Consider the following 15658-nt stretch of genomic DNA (forward strand, 5'->3'; position numbering starts at 1 on the left):
GATAGGGAGATTCAGCTGTGACACACAGGCAGAGACAGGTCCTGTCTGAAGGAGAAGGACAAATTCAGCTTTGTGATACCACTGATGAGTGAACTCCTGGCAAGCTCCCGTTTGTGGTGGAGGAGGACTGACTCTGGATATTCCTTTGCAGAGCAAAGCCTCCTGTCACCCCTCCTGTGACTTGCTTTCCAAAGCCAGACTGTGCCTTCTGGAAGAAGAGGCTGAACATTTGCTATCTGAGCATCTTAAACTATAAAATACATCCTCCTGTGGGGTGAAATGGATAGGGTTGATCACGTCTGCACCTGCATACTGCCAGTATTTAATAAAAGCAAGATCTGGGTCTTATTAAACAACTGGGAGTAGAGGTTTTTCCCAACCTGGAATTTTATTGATCAGCCAGAATGGAAATTCTTGCACAAACTGAGAACAAGCTTTCTAAAAATCTTTAGTCATGCATTTTCTAATTTTTTTTTTGCCCGATGGGCATTTAATAGCAAAATAATAGTTCAAAATTCAGGTCCTTAATTAACAAGTAAGGAACTGACCCAATGCCAGCAACAACTGAATCACTAATATTTAAGGCCATCTGTTGTAGAATTGTCAGATATTCAGAATTTGACATTTTACTCCCTTTATGCAGATAATTTTCATCTAGATCTTGACACAGAGAAGCTAACAATCTCAGTCCAGATATGCAACACTCAGATAAAGCAGAGGCACATGTTGTACTTTGGTCTATTTTAAGACTTGATTTTTCAGGGAACAATTTTTTATTTGCTTTTGATATAATGGCAAATATACTCATCTTAGAGTCTTGAACTTCTGATGTTATTTATTCAAGCAAAATACTTTTATGTTTTCAAATCTAATTATGTGTAGGGAGAGCTGTTATTCAAACATTCAAGAAAAGGTTGCGGGGTCTTTATATTCTGGAGGCAGTCTTTGAACTAGTTCTGAAGAAATAATACCAGCAACCAAAGCAAGATGAGTATTATTTGGGCCCTGGTTCTCATGTTTTTTTCTTCATATGCAGATTCCATAATTATTATGTTTGACCTGGTTTGAAATTCATTTATGTACGATAAATTGAAACACAAAAGTTCTGGTGTTTATAATTAGAGCACTTAAGTTGTAGTTTTCATTCTTAGTTCTCTACATATGAAAATTCTGTAGTCATGTTGTAGACCACTGTTTGTTTTTTCTTTAAGTCTACTTGATTTAGGATTTTTTTTTTTTTGAAAGCCCACCAAGGACTTTTTTTTGTTGCCTACTTGCTTACTTTTAGAGTCAGAGCATCTCTAACAGGATTTTTTTGGCATTGCTGCAGTTCTAACCATACTCCAGATATGGTTTAGTAAAGTTGCTACAACCTCTCTTCAGACCGTGGAGGAAAATATTTTGTTTCTTAGTAAAACAAGCATCTCCTAGTATTTGTTTTATAAAGAACACCAGGATTGTCTCTTCTGAAATTTGTTTTGAATTTGTGTTTAGAAAAGTGGAGTTTTTGGTTTTGTCTCCTTTGTTTTCTGAAGACAGGACAATATCAGCTGGCTATCCAGGGTCTAATATTAAGCTTTGAAACAGTTCCAAGTATTTTGGTGGAGATGCTAATGCTATGGATGGAAAGGATATGAGGTAGTTGATTCCCTGCCACACAGGCTCCCAAATTCAAAGGAGAGCCCAGGTTTCACTCTGTTCTTATGTAACTGAGGGGATAATCCAGGCAGGCTGCTGGGCTTAGGAGCTTTCCTTTCCTCACAGTGTAGCTAACGCCTATGAAGGATCAAGGGGGAATAAGCAATACCACGCAGAGGTCAGAAGTCATCTTGAGGAGTAGGTGAGGGAGCAATAGTGCAAAGGAGATAGGACAGCAGGCATTGTGATGCTCCAAAAGGAAGGAAAACATGAAATACTAAGGTTTCTGAGCTGTGAAAGCAGATTCCAAGAGCAGCAATTTTGTACAGTGATTCCTGCAGATCTTCTGATGAACACCGTTTGAGTGGTACTTTTGAAGGAGTTGACCAGTGGAAGAGTTATGAACAACTTGGACTGCTGATAATTAAAAGCAGCACAGTGAGGTTTGCCTGGGAGACTTCTGTTTTTCCTCCTGGTTGCTTGACTGCAAAACTCTGTTTTTCTCCAGGTGCTCTGATTCTAGCCAAATATAATTTATTTGACATTACTGGAAGAGTTCATAGTATACCAGAAATCAATGGGATCTACTTTATGTAAATTTTTATCTAGACCTTTTTAAAAGTCAACACTGTGGCAGAGTGTGCCTTGGAGAGCAGCACAGGCCGCTGCTGAGGGACTCACTGATGGGTGGTGAGTGGATGTCTCCTCTTGTTCTTGGTGACAGTGTGACATTCTCATAGGCAAGAAATGTCATTCTTCTCTCTGACAGGAGATCAATACGGTCAGATGGTTCAAGGGTTTCTTAAAGAAGCATATTCAGTATATACTGGCACGGTCTGACACCACCACATCTCCTCTAGGGAGAGTTCCACAAGGAGTAACTCTTCATTTATAGTCATCTGCCTGATAAGGGGTTAAGAGGTTTAAGGATGTGAAGTGGTGGCTTGGGTGTTGCACAAATGTGCAATGATACTTCTCTTGTCTCACACGTCCAGCTTTCTTCCAAAATTAAGGAACACAATTCTAGATGGCATGCAAACTACTTTGTCCATGTCTAACTTCCAGTCTTTTTACAAAATTTTGAAGTCTTTACTTAGATCTTGGAGGAATATTTCTATTCACAACTTTGACCTTATTTTCAAGATGTTATGAACTTACATCAGTTTAAAAGTTCTTGATTAAGGCTGCCTTCTTCATTAACAGAGGCATTCTAAATAATCAAGAAGAGCTCACCTTCAAGTTAATATGGGCTGGAAATTCTATTTCCTAGTGTAGTGTAGGACTGAAATTAATTTCCATTAAAGACTATTATGGTCTTATCACTTTCCAGACCAGCTGCCAAGTGCATTTGCTTGATCTTTCTTCTGTAACAGATACAAACCACATATATGTTCAAATAAGGGAACTAAAAATATCTAGCTGCACAGAGAGTTCTCTTCCCAGACATGAGAGAGAGTATAAACTGTGGTAATTTATAGTTACATCAGTTGTAGCTCAGAAAGATATTGAGATGCTGTGATGAATGTAGTTGCACTAAAACCATTCTGGACTGAAACAAAAGTTTCATGCATTTGAACTGGCTTGCACTGCCAGGTTATTGGTGTATATAAGGTAGGGATCTTGCATTCTGACACGGGCATGGAGAAGCTTCCTGAGATTTCTCACACCTGTCTAATGATTTCAGTTCCTGTTTGTCCTGCTCTGCAAACTTCAGAATTGCTTCACCAGAAAGACCAAGCAATTTTGCATCAAAGTGGGTTTCAAAAGCTGAGCAAGCCGCTGCTCTGTGATGTTTGAGAGCTCTTAAAGATAACTTCTGAATGCAGAGATGAAGAACATAGATCCCAGGTTTTTAACGTCCTTTCTCTAGAAAGAGACATCTCAGAACTATGTGAACAGAAGAGAGGGAAATCTACTTCAAAAACTGTATCTGAAAGCAAATTTTGCAGACCTTCAGCTAAGCAGCCTGCAGGGATTATAATTCTCTCCTCTGCCTTTCCACTGAATGAAAGAATGAGTGGAGGAGTTTAAATGATGAATATAGACAAAACACAATCAGTTTGGAAAGTGAATAGTGTGGTTGCAAAATGCTATATCATACCAAACCCAATTGCCAGCCAGTTTCAGATGCATGAGACTAATTGTACTTTTAATTCTTTGTTTCCCCACATTCAATCGTGTTAAAGGATTCAATATCCCAGCCACTAACATTAATCTTCTACATAAGCAATCCCTGTAATTGCAACGAAGATTGTGTATAGAATTTAGCAAGGTGTGAAAGTGCACTGTATTACTGTGACTGAGATGGGAGTGTAGTTGGCTGGAAATTTCTTAATGAAATGTCATGTCAGGAGATGGAGATTGACACCAAAGTGTGGGGGAAAGACTTGCTAATTAAACAATTTCTCTAGCCGAGTATGAAAGTTGATTGTGGGAAGATGGTCAGTGAAGCCTTTGAGGCTGGATAGCTGTTTCCAGGAGTCCAAGGGTGAGGGAGCCACAGTAGGAAATAAACTGGGAATTAAACTTGTAGGTATTTTTGTAGAATTCAGTAGTTTCTTCTGCTTTGACAAACAGATATTTTAATAGTTGGGGTTTTTATAGCAACAATTTGTAGCACTTGCAAACTGGTTTGGATCTATAAAATGCAACATCTTGATGTGGTTGTGCATCCAGGGATGCTCCATCACTGGAAGTGTTGGATGAGGCTTTGAGTGACCCTGTGTAATCTGAGGTGTCCCTGACCATCATGGAGGGGCTAAATGGTCTTTAAAGTTCCCTTCCAAACCAGACTATTCTGTGGCTGATGGGACAGTGGATAAAGGTGCAAAGCTTGACAAAGATGGCTTAAATTAAAACATAAAGGGCGTTAATGAAACTTGTCACTTGTTTGGTCTCTTGTCTTTTATTGCCCTTTTTTTTTGCTTAGCAAGGAGGAAAGACATTTTTACAATATCTAGTGGTACACTGGAAAAATCCTTTTTGATGTAGTTATACCTGCTTATAAAGAAACCTATGATTTTGACTCCACAAACTTTCAGTGGATTTATGTACTGAATATCCGTAGAACTACATTTCAGAAATGTCAAAGAAATGTAGAAATGCTATTGCTAAAATGTTATCAATGATTGTGTATAAATTCCATAATTTATAATATTTTAAATATCGATTTATGGAACATGCAGAGTAAATCCACTTGATCTTTACCATTTTAGCATGTTTAGGTGATAGAAATTGTCTTCTCATTAAAGTGGGAGAAAGAAATGGTCCAACATTTGTAGTGTATTAAAAAAAAAAACAACAAAACAAACCCAAATACATGTAATTTATATATGGCAATGTACACTTTTTTTAAAAATACATTTTTAATTTAGATACTACTGAAAAATTTAGTTTTACCCAGACACCTGAGCAAGCAATAGATAAAAACCCAGACCATGTATCTTTTATTCTGACTGGAATGAATTGCTATAGTCTGAAGAGTAGGAGCTATAGTAGCAAAGCTTTATCCTTGGTATTTTCTTTTTTCAACCAGAACATAACTGGAAACAGTCTCTGGAAGTCTAATTATGCAAAATGATTAGTTTTTTCCTTCTTGCTTTTTTCTTTCTTCTTCTAGTAACTGAGCAAAAATTATATATGTAGTAGTTAATGGATGAAACAGTTAAACTTCCTTTCTTAAAATCTGTAATGAGTACTCTAACACAAAATTAGTTTATACCTACTTGGCTTAGAGATACCTTACGTGGAGGATGTCAGGTGTATCCAATCTAGTGCTGCAGTACTGTACATCTTGACATGCTGAAAAGATGGGATGTTAGCTTTCTATGGGGAAAAAAAAAATGTATTCCAAGGTTTGTGGTGTTACTGATACTGATCCTGCTGTGTTGGTATGTTGCTGCCACTGGACAGTAATATGGGCAAATGAAAAATGTGACCAAGAATTGTATTTGCCTTATCTGTAGAAAGTTATTTCACTAAAATATTTTGTAGGTGTAAAAGTAATATTGAAAAAATAATGCACAATCATAACATTTAAATATTACTCAGTTTATTTTTTGAGTGGAAAGTAAAGTATTCAATCTCAAAAATGTTTTCCCAGTACTTGATGTTCTTTCTTACAGCAGCAAGGATGCACACAATCTATAGAATCATAAAATGCTTTGAGTTGGGATGGACCTTAAAGATAACCCTGTTCTACCCCTGGCCATGGGCAGGGATGCCTTCCACTGTCCCAGGTTGTTCCAAGCCCTGTCCAGCCTGGCCTTGGACATTTCCCGGGATGGGGCATCTACAGCTTCTCTTATTCCAGTGTCTCACCACACTCACAGTAAAGAATTTCTTCCCTATATCAAATCTAACCCTGCCCTCTGTCAGTTTGAAGCCATTCCCTCTTGTCCTGTCACTCCATGGCCTTGTCAAAAGTCCTTCTCCAGATTTCTTGAAGCCCCTTTAGTCACCAGAAGGTGCTCCAAGGTCTCCCTGGAGCCTTCTCTTCTCCAGGCAGGAGACCCCCAGCTCTCCCAGCCTGTTTCTGTAGCAGAGGGGCTCCAAGCCTCTCATGAGCTCAGAGGCTTCCTTTGGACTCATAGTGTCCAACATGAGGCTTTTTGGTGCAGAGAAAAAAACACCAGCCCCACGGTTCTTTGTCTAAACTTAATTAGCCATAACTGAATTTCTAACCTGAATGTCTTTAGATGTGATTTCTTATTTCCTTTCAGATTAGAACTTTCTTTTTCCCGCACTCGTTATTTTCCACTGCACAAGCATATTTTTTTTAACTGGGAGTTTTAAGCTGTGAAGGACAGGTTTCTGGACATCCAAGGGCTACTTCTAATAGTAGATCTGTGACAGATGAACCAGTTTTACATGTGGAGTAGGCATGCAGTCAATGTGCCTGGCATTTTGATGTGAGTTTGTGTCTTTCTTGGAGACAAAAAAAAAAAGGATCAATAAATCAATAAAAGATTAAAAGTAATCTTTTCTCCTTGGTGGTTTGAATCCTTTCTAGCAACCGAGATGCATGAAATGCACCAGTAATTGTTTCCTTTCTTAGAGAATTCATTAACCAGGGCATTAGCTTTTTTATTGTCATGAGCGCTGACTAATACTTTACATCCTGTTACGCTTTCTCAGGTGCATGAAAATATTAAATATATATTATTCATTTGAGTTTCTGATTCAAATAATGATAATCTTCTGGTTTGAATTAGAGGCAGTTCAGTTTCACTGCTGTTGTCTCTCCAAGTCCCTGAGATTGTTTCATTCATTTACACAGTTGCTGTCTCTTCTATCCAAATCTCCAAAAAGGAGGAAGGCTTCCAAAAAAACCTGAATGGAGATTGATCTTCTTTCAGTGTAATTTTCTTTCTTTTCAGACTTTGAAAAATGCAAAAGTGATTAACACTGATCTAGCAACTGACTTATTTGACATTTCTGGATGGTTTTTGTTTGGAAGTTCCAAAGTACTTTGTAAAGCAGTAGTTGTGACAGGATCTTTGTGCACTGGGCTGTGGATCTGTGCTCCTTTACAAACCAAAGCGCCTGTGGCTGAAGTGAAAGATGAATCCATCAGATTCAATTCCTCAGGAGAGTAAGAGGCAAAACCAGGATTTCAACATGTGAGTGAATCAGGTTCATGATGTTAGACCACACCAGATTCTTCATTTTCCTTCATTTTCCTTCATTTAAATCTGTTCATGACTAAGACTGAAGATCGTTACAATGCTGGTCTTCCTGAAGAAGCTTGTGCTGAATACCTGAAATGGAACTTTTTAGAGATAGTGTTTGATGAGAATCATAGCTGCAGTATTGCTCAATAAGTGTTTTCTGACACTAAAGAAATCAGTTCAATTTTACTTAAAAATGTGCGTGTCTTAGGTGGCTAGCCTTTAATAAATTTTCTAATAGCTTGAGTTCTTCAATGAAGTTTTATTCGTGACCTAGAAATCTGAAGTAGCAGAGATGCTTCCCATCTGTCTGTAGTCATACACATCTGCAGTAATTCATTTTCAGCAGTGAGTAATTTTTGGCTTGTGGACAGATGTATAATTGAGAGAGAATGCTGCTAAGGGGAAAAAAAAAGCTCTGGGAAAAAACCCCTTATGGTGAAGACAAATACCTCATAAAAAGCTTGTAATGATAGAATTACTACCACAACCTCTTCTGCTGTTTTCACCACATTCCCTGTCAAAAAGGCCGTTTTACAGTCCTGTGCCATAAAAATAAGGGCTTATGATTATCAAATTATTACACTAAATTTTGGAAGGCATTTTATTTGGTGCTAAAGTAATTAAAAAGAAAGAATAGTCCAAAAGGGAATTCACAGTATTAAAAAATAGTGGACAATATGTTAAAAGCCCATAAGCCTTGGTTTTAGTGGTGTGCTGACAAGGAGTGTTCTTGGCCTCATTTAGAACATTTTTATCAACAGGAAAAAACACCTTCACTGATAAACAGAGAAAAAAAATGCTGATGATACTGAAGTTCTCTTCCAACCTGGATGATTCTGTGAAATTGTATTCAAATTTTGGGTCATAAATGCAGAAGGGGAGACTGTTGGCTGTATTCCTGGGACAGAAAACCCCATCCTGAAAAGAACTGGCTTTTCATTGGTGATGAAAAAACTGCTGAAGTGAATGCAAAGTCTTTTAATCTCAGATGCGGTCCCTGAATGTATTCAAGGACTGTGACAGAGAGTGGTAAAGGTTCTTCTGCTTTGGATACTGATGTAACTGCTCCTGCAGTTACAAGGCTTTGTCTTGTTCTAGCACTCACTAACCAGTATTTTAGTGACTTGCTCTTGAATTTAAGGATGCACAGGTTTGGCACAATTTAGGATCAGAAATATGACTTCCTAGGAGAGTATCAAGGAGCTTGGTCTCTTCTGCAAGTAGACCAAGGGATGGCTGGGTGATGCTTAAGAGGTACTTGTGCAAAGAACATGAGGGAGTTCTTCTGTCTGCCAGGCAAAGCTGCAAGAAAAATCCAACCACTGGAAGTTTAATCCAAACTGACAAGGAAAACCAGTCAGGAATAAAGGACACCTACTGCTGGAAGAGCTTTCCATGTGCTAGGGTGGAGTCTATGGCACTGGCAGTTTTTCAATTATGATGACTTTCTAGATGTCTCTTAGGCTTTATATTGGAGAGATGATGATTCCAGTAGTACCTTTTGAGTGTGTGTTAGTACTAACTAGTTAGCAGTACTAATAAGCAATAACTTACTTCAGTTTTATTTTGCACTTAGGATGTGTTATGTGCATCCCTGTGAGCTGTGAACCTCACTTTCTGCATGGCTGGGTCAGTCCATTTTGTGGTTTATCTGCATTTCCTAAGAATGTGGGGGGTGCCCATGTGTCAGAAGGGGCTGCAGCTCCATCTCTCCCATTTCTGGCTCCAGAAGTGGCCACTGGCTTGTGCTTGAAGGAAGTATCCTGTTTGTTCTGCTCTTGCTCTTTTAATGCAGCCCCCCGTTTCTTGGCAAATGCTGGATGCTGAACCAAACAAACATTTGGTCAGTGGAACACAGTGCAGTCATTGCTGACTGTGAGAACAAAGCATGTGCTGACATTTTCCCTGCCTTTGGCATTTACCAGCTTATGGATTTCTGACCTGGGTTGGTGTTGTGGCTGTTATTATCAGTGGCCAGTGATGTGTTTTCCATAAACTTGTCTTATCCCTTGTAAGAACCACTTAAGGTTTTGGCATCCAGGATACCTGTGACACCAGATGTTACAATTTAATTACATACTCCATGACAAAGCTTCCTGTTGTTTTTAATATTCTGGCTTGCTATTTCACTGTGTGCTCCCCAGACGTTGAGAGACATGGAGTGTATTTTATATGCCTTTGTTGTATTCTACTCAGTCATACTGTCTTCAGGCTGGGGGAGTTTTTCAGCAAGCTATTTCATACTTTGGACCATGCTTACTGGCTGTTCAGGCATTTTTTTCCAGTCCTCCATCTTTTTGAGACAGATTCACCTCAGATTTAGGTAATGTCATTAGAATGTTTGGGGTTTTAGTCCTTTTCTGAGTAGCTAACATGTGTTTTGGTGTCTAATTTCGTAATGGCTTCATTTTTTGTGATTAATTTATTGATCTTGAATCTCCCTGTACAGTTTCTCTTAGACTGTACTGACATCTAATGGTAAGGCAAAGTGGCTTAGCCATCCTTAATGGCAAGATAAATTGTCTGACAGGCAAATATAATTATATATTTCCTCCTTAATTCAGTATTAGGTTTCATAAGACAAGATGGAATAACTTCAATTTTTGCACAAAAAGGCTGACATATACTTTTTCTTCCTGCAATTAATCTCTTTTTGTTCTGCTCAATGTGCCATACTTATTTTTAAGTGTAGCTTAAATCTTTGCAGGAATATTTTTGAGCACGGTGATAGTAAGGTGATGGTTTCATACTGCAGAAGTTTTCAGTGTAAGTCACTAGATCTTCAGCAAAGGATGTAAGAACAAAAGCTGTCCTTCAGAACTTCCAAAGAGGATGTTCCAGTGTTGTAGCAGTCCCTGCTGCATTTTGAAGAAATACCCAAACAAAAGTCTGTGTCCTCTTTTGCTCATTTTATTGCTGTTTGAGGTTCCTCCATATCTTTAATTGGAAAGTTTTCAAACAGCAATGGATAAGTCCTGTTAAATAATACTTTTATAAAATAGAATACAGAAAGAAAAAAAAATCATTTATTTCTCTTTGTTATCTTCTGTGTTTAGGTGTAGTAGCTGTATAAGTTCAAGATGTAAGCATTACCTAACTTCCATTATGAAACACCAGCCCTCTGATCCAAAATTTTTGTTTTATACAGAACTGATACTGCTGCTGCTAACATTAGAAAGGTTCAGCTACAAATTATAGAGCTTTTTAAAGTAGAGTGTTTCTTTCTTATATCATAAACTTTATTTTTCCTTTTCACACAGTTAGAGCCCATTTCTTGCCATAGCCTCAGAAAGCTGACTGCTTTACTGAGTAAATGCATCTTAAGATAATGTTCAAATAAAAACTTCTCTTAGCATTTTTATGTCATTTTACTTTTGTCTCTTCATCAATATGATTAGACCCTCTCTTCTGCCGAACACAAGATACTTTGTTTTGTACTACAGAAATATTTTGAAATTTAGATACATTTTCATTTCTTAGTAATAGCATTGAGGTATGGTTGACTTGAATATAAAGACTTTTTATGAAAAAGATAGTGAGGATGATGAGACACTGGAACAATTGCCTAGAGAAGTGTGGAGACTTCCTTATTGGAAGTGTTCAAGACCATGTTGGATGGGGTTTGAGCAACCTGGTCTAGTGGAAGTTGTCCCTGCCCATGACAGGAGGGTTGGACTAAATGATCTGTTTACTAACTGAAACTAACAGTTACTGCAAAACAAAATGTAGAATTATTTAGGAAAACTAAAGTATTTCTAACATGAGGAAAAGCACTTTGATTATATTTACTTATTGCTTCCAGGGCTGTGCAGAACAGCCACTTGAAGGCGTGATGGAAAATAGAGATGTTATTAGTTTGGATGGGAAGGAAGGAGAAGTAAAGTGTTGGTCTGGTTTGTCTTGGAAATTTCTCTAATTTTTGATCATCAAAACTGATGGCACTGGAATTTGGAAAGCAAACTTACTTGTGTCACAAGTGTTTCTTGTGATAGCCTTACATTATACTTTTTGATAGTTGTTAGTAGAAAGAAAAAATATTTGAATAATTCACTGTTGTTTCAGACAAAAGAGTGTAAGCTAAAATAGCTGACTTAAGTGAAGGTTGAGATTCCCAAGGGTAACACAGATCTTCTTGGCCTTATCCTCTAATGACCTGTCAATCTGTTCCGTGAATTTAATTTTGGTTTGGATTTCTTATGCTTCATCTTGTGATTTGGGGTGGCCTACAAATGTCTGCCTGCAACTGACAGTGGGGCAAAGGTAGAAATCAACCTTCTGCAGTTTGTGGGTGAAAGTCTGTGCTCAGGAGACTTTATACTCTGGATGTCTTTGAGAGTGAGGTAACTAGTCTGAGGGGATGCAGTTTTTCTGTTCAGATCTAGTTGAAACCGTCTGGTCCATGCCAAACTCCCCCATTAGACTGATGCAAAGGAAATGGTCCAATGCTGCATGCTGCAACATTTTGGGTTTGAGGGGAATCCTTCCCTGATCTTGTGGAATATGTCACAGCCCACACATACACAGGATGTGTATAATTAGCCCGTTGTTTTGCTCTCTTAAAAAAATTAATTTCTTAGTTTGCTTCCTTTTCATCTTCTTTCTCTGGAGAAATCATGGGGTTTGAATGGGCCTTCCTTCAAATCTTCCCAGTCACAGCTAATGTTTATCCTTTATTCATTACCAGTATGATCTGTTTTGAAAATTGAATTCAAAGTTGACTTACTTGTTATCGTTTCTATTTTAGCCTGTAGGACTTGCTCTCTCTGCTGGAAATATGTTGGAGAATCACTTTTCCTTTTATCTTGAAGTCTCAGAGTAAAGCTTTTCCTTTCTTAAGAAAGCTAAATGCTCCAACAATATCCAGAGACACATTATCTTTAAAAATACACTGGAATCATCTACTTAAATGAAGGAAAAACTCTAATATTGTTCGCAACAGTGTATATTTTGATCTTAAATGTGTACTGCACAAAAGGGTTCTGTGCATTGATGGTATTGATGGCTTTGTAAATACTACTTGACATATATGATAAGCACTATATATTCTTAAATCACTTGTATTCTCACTTAAAATATTGAACTACAGAAGTCTGGTCTTAAATACTATTTGGTATTTGGTGATCAGGGTTTTAGATCATCAGCTTGTATTTTAAGTGAATTTCTCAAATACAATTATTCATGTTGTGGTTTAGCAATTGCGGTAACTAACACTTCCACAATTACAAGGCTTTTGTTTTGCTGGGAAGCGCTTCCCATATCATCATCTGCTCTTTCTGTTGGAACACGATGTGTAAAAAACTGTATGAGGGTTCAACTTAGAATGGTGTTAACATGTTAATTTATTTTTTGCTCAAAATTTTTTTTAATTTATGACAATTTGCTATCAATAAAATAATGTTAAAACAATGGTTGAAAGCAAAAAATTACTTGATTTATATGGTACACTTTGAAGCTACTGTAGGCAGATAGAAAACATCTGGTGACACTTTCAGTGGTAGGTCAATAGTTACAGATGGTCTGTTCTTCACAGCTGTCATCCAGCTTTGTATGCAGAGTGACTACAGTGGAAAAATCTTTTGCTGAATGAATAAACAAAACAGCTCAAGGAGGCCAGCAGGCCTGTATGTTTCTACAAGTTGGGAAATTAAACAAGCTATACAAATTTAAACCAAGACTGGTGTTTAAAATGTTCATTATATTCTGCTTTGGTCTTTATGCTTTAGATCTTTCTATGTGATAATTGAAGGAAGTAGATTATAAAAGAGAAATAATAAGCCAAGTCAAAGACTAGTTTAAAGCTGATCCTGTGCATAGGTTTGGGGTGTTGGCTTAAGGCAAGGCTGGCGTTCATGTCGTTCTATACTTACATAGTTGGCTTTTAAGATTATAAAATGCACTCTAGATTTGATGTAATGCTTGTGCAGTCTTATAACACAGCCACGTTCAATACTGATGAACATTGTATTTTGGAGGAATACCAGTGTAGAGAAATGTAAAAGTGAATTTCTAAAATAGCAACAGTCTTTGTTTTTTAAAAAAGTAAAAAAAAAAAAGGGGGATTGTGCATTCCTCATCAATTTTTCTTCTCCCCTTCATGATGGGATGTTATATTCAGCTGAAATCAGACACTATGAAAAACAGCAGAAGAATCTTGATTAAGAGGTGTGGAGGGGAAGTGAAGAGGATGATGAGGTGAATGAAGACTTAAAAGCATGATAAATGTTGCACATTAACTCCATTTTAAATTAAAAAAAACCCAAACCAAACAACAAATAATAGACACAAGAAGTAACTTTATTGAAAGTCCAAATGCACCGAGCAGGGCAGTACTGGTAAAGTTACTTAGTTTAAATGCAAATGCACAGTTCTTGATGCTCAAAATATTTTTCTTTATAATTTCACTCGGAGTTCATGAGTCTTGATGATATGTTAATGAAATGTGCCTCTGTTTGGTTTTAGTGCAGTTCAGCCTCTGGAAAGAAACAAGCAGATTTCTAGGTTTCTAGATTCAGTCACTTGTAAGGCCATTTAATCCTATCCACTGATGTTGAAAGTTGCTGGGCAGGAATAAAAAGAAACAGGGAGGTGGATTATTTGGCTCATTTTAGTGTGCACAGTGCTTGTGCTACAGTGTGCTCTGTGTTTGTTTCTCAAAAAGTCTACTTAGGTATTGAAAGGTGAATAGAAGTAATGCTCTGCTTTTTAGACCATCTGTGTCCATAGTTTTACCATGTCCACTTGCTCATGTGCATTTTACATTCTACTGCCATGATTAGGTTCTCATTGAGGGATTTTTCCTCCTCTCTCCCCATCCCCCCTTCCCGCTTCTCAGTGGTTTGGCTTAAAATGCAGCCTGCTTGTTGCAATGCCCTTATGCTGCCTTGCCCAGCTCCACGGTATCTGAAAAGTGCCTGGCTGTATCTGCTGCCAAAGAGCTTTGCCTAGTCATGCATAAACCTGCTCCAAATGCCATTTGGTTGATAGAGATGTTGGCATTCTCTGTTGTCACCGGGATGCGTTTCCCTGTGTCTGTGCCCCTTGACTTGGTTTCCTTCGACTTCCAAGCTGAAACTCTGGATTATGTTATCATCAAGAGACTGAAAGTTAAGAGTGAAAGGAGTATTTTCTCTCACTGTGAGCTTTGTGATGCAAAATTGTGGCTTTCCAATTTCATCTCAGGTGAACACGTTTCTGTCAATTTATAGGAATATGGATCTGTGCCTGCCCCAGGTGCCTGAATTAGTTCATGGTTTGTTCAGTGGAAGGGCAGAAAAGTATTTGACAGTGAAAAGGCAGAGAACAGCAGCTCATTTCCATATTGTTCAGCAGCAACATTTCCATACTGGTTGGTCTGAGTTGTGCTGTGTGCTTGGTATCTCTGTGCTTAGAAGATAGTTTGCTGTGAAATAAATACCAGTTTACCTAATAAGCTTTAAAAACTTTGTGGGGTTTTTAAAATTCTTTACATGGCATACAGATAATCTCCGGATCATCTGGACAAAGGTGCAAAAAATGATGTATTCTAAAGTTTATCTTTCTGTTCACAGGTGGAAATAAGCTTCTAAAAGACTGAGCATTTCTGCCTGGTGGCTGGGGGACAAGAGCATTACCAAGCTGTGTGGGGACGTTCTTTGAGCTTCCACTTTTATGTCTCTAATGGACAAACACAAAGTGAAGCGGCAACGTCTGGATCGCATATTTGAAGGTTGGACATTTCAATTTCTAATGTTGACTGTGTTAGTTTTGTGGAATTCTGATATTTTTCTTTTGGTCATTCCGTATATTTTTAACTGAGTTGTAATTCCTGTTGAGATAATATTGAATGTGTGCAAATGCTAGTTTTTGGGTTGAAGCAGATCTAGACAAATGAAAGAAACTAGCCTGTGACCTCTTCTACAGTTGAGTTGGCTTTTATCTTAGCATTTTACAACATTCCACCCAAACACTGTAAAAGATTGTGGGTTTATATAAAACAACAATTGCAAAATGGCAAGATGACCACATAGTGCTCTCAGCAGTCTTTCTCTAGAGGCTTGCTTTGTGTAGATTGATTTAGCAGCTTGTATCTTATCCTTGAAAGGAAGCAAAAAGTCAGATGAAAACGAAACAAAAATTGCAGGAGACCCCCAAACGTTAAATGAGTATTAATAAAAATAGTGTGAATTCTAGCAAAAGGAGTTGTAATCATTTGGGTCTGTCGTTTTACCTTAGGTCACAAAAGACGAATTGCCTATTGCTGCTATTCTCTCCAAAAGGGCTTTTAGAGCTGGTATGAAAGCTGGTCAAGGAATAAGTTGTACTCTTTTTAAGAATAAACATGAATGGTCTGGACTTAATGAATTTTTATA

At 37.8% G+C, this 15658-nt stretch overlaps 1 protein-coding gene across 5 annotated transcripts in view; it reads left to right on the forward strand.

Moving 5' to 3' along the window:
* CTBP1 (C-terminal binding protein 1) overlaps positions 1-15658 on the forward strand; it is a 235501-nt gene that overhangs the window by 39445 nt on the left and 180398 nt on the right. For 3 of the 5 annotated variants that reach the window (XM_066185326.1, XM_066185324.1, XM_066185325.1), the window contains exon 2: positions 14858-15015. In XM_066185326.1, coding sequence (XP_066041423.1) covers positions 14958-15015 — 58 coding nt within the window. In that variant the 5' untranslated portion in view covers positions 14858-14957. Of the gene's footprint in view, positions 1-14857; positions 15016-15658 lie in introns of those variants that run through there. The other 2 variants (XM_066185330.1, XM_066185332.1) reach the window with 2 other exon arrangements.

The sequence above is a fragment of the Chamaea fasciata genome, unplaced genomic scaffold (assembly GCF_029207755.1).
Source record: "Chamaea fasciata isolate MVZ Bird 193981 ecotype frontalis unplaced genomic scaffold, bChaFas1.0.hap1 SCAF_6, whole genome shotgun sequence".
In the NCBI taxonomy this organism is placed as follows: Eukaryota; Metazoa; Chordata; class Aves; order Passeriformes; family Sylviidae; genus Chamaea; species Chamaea fasciata.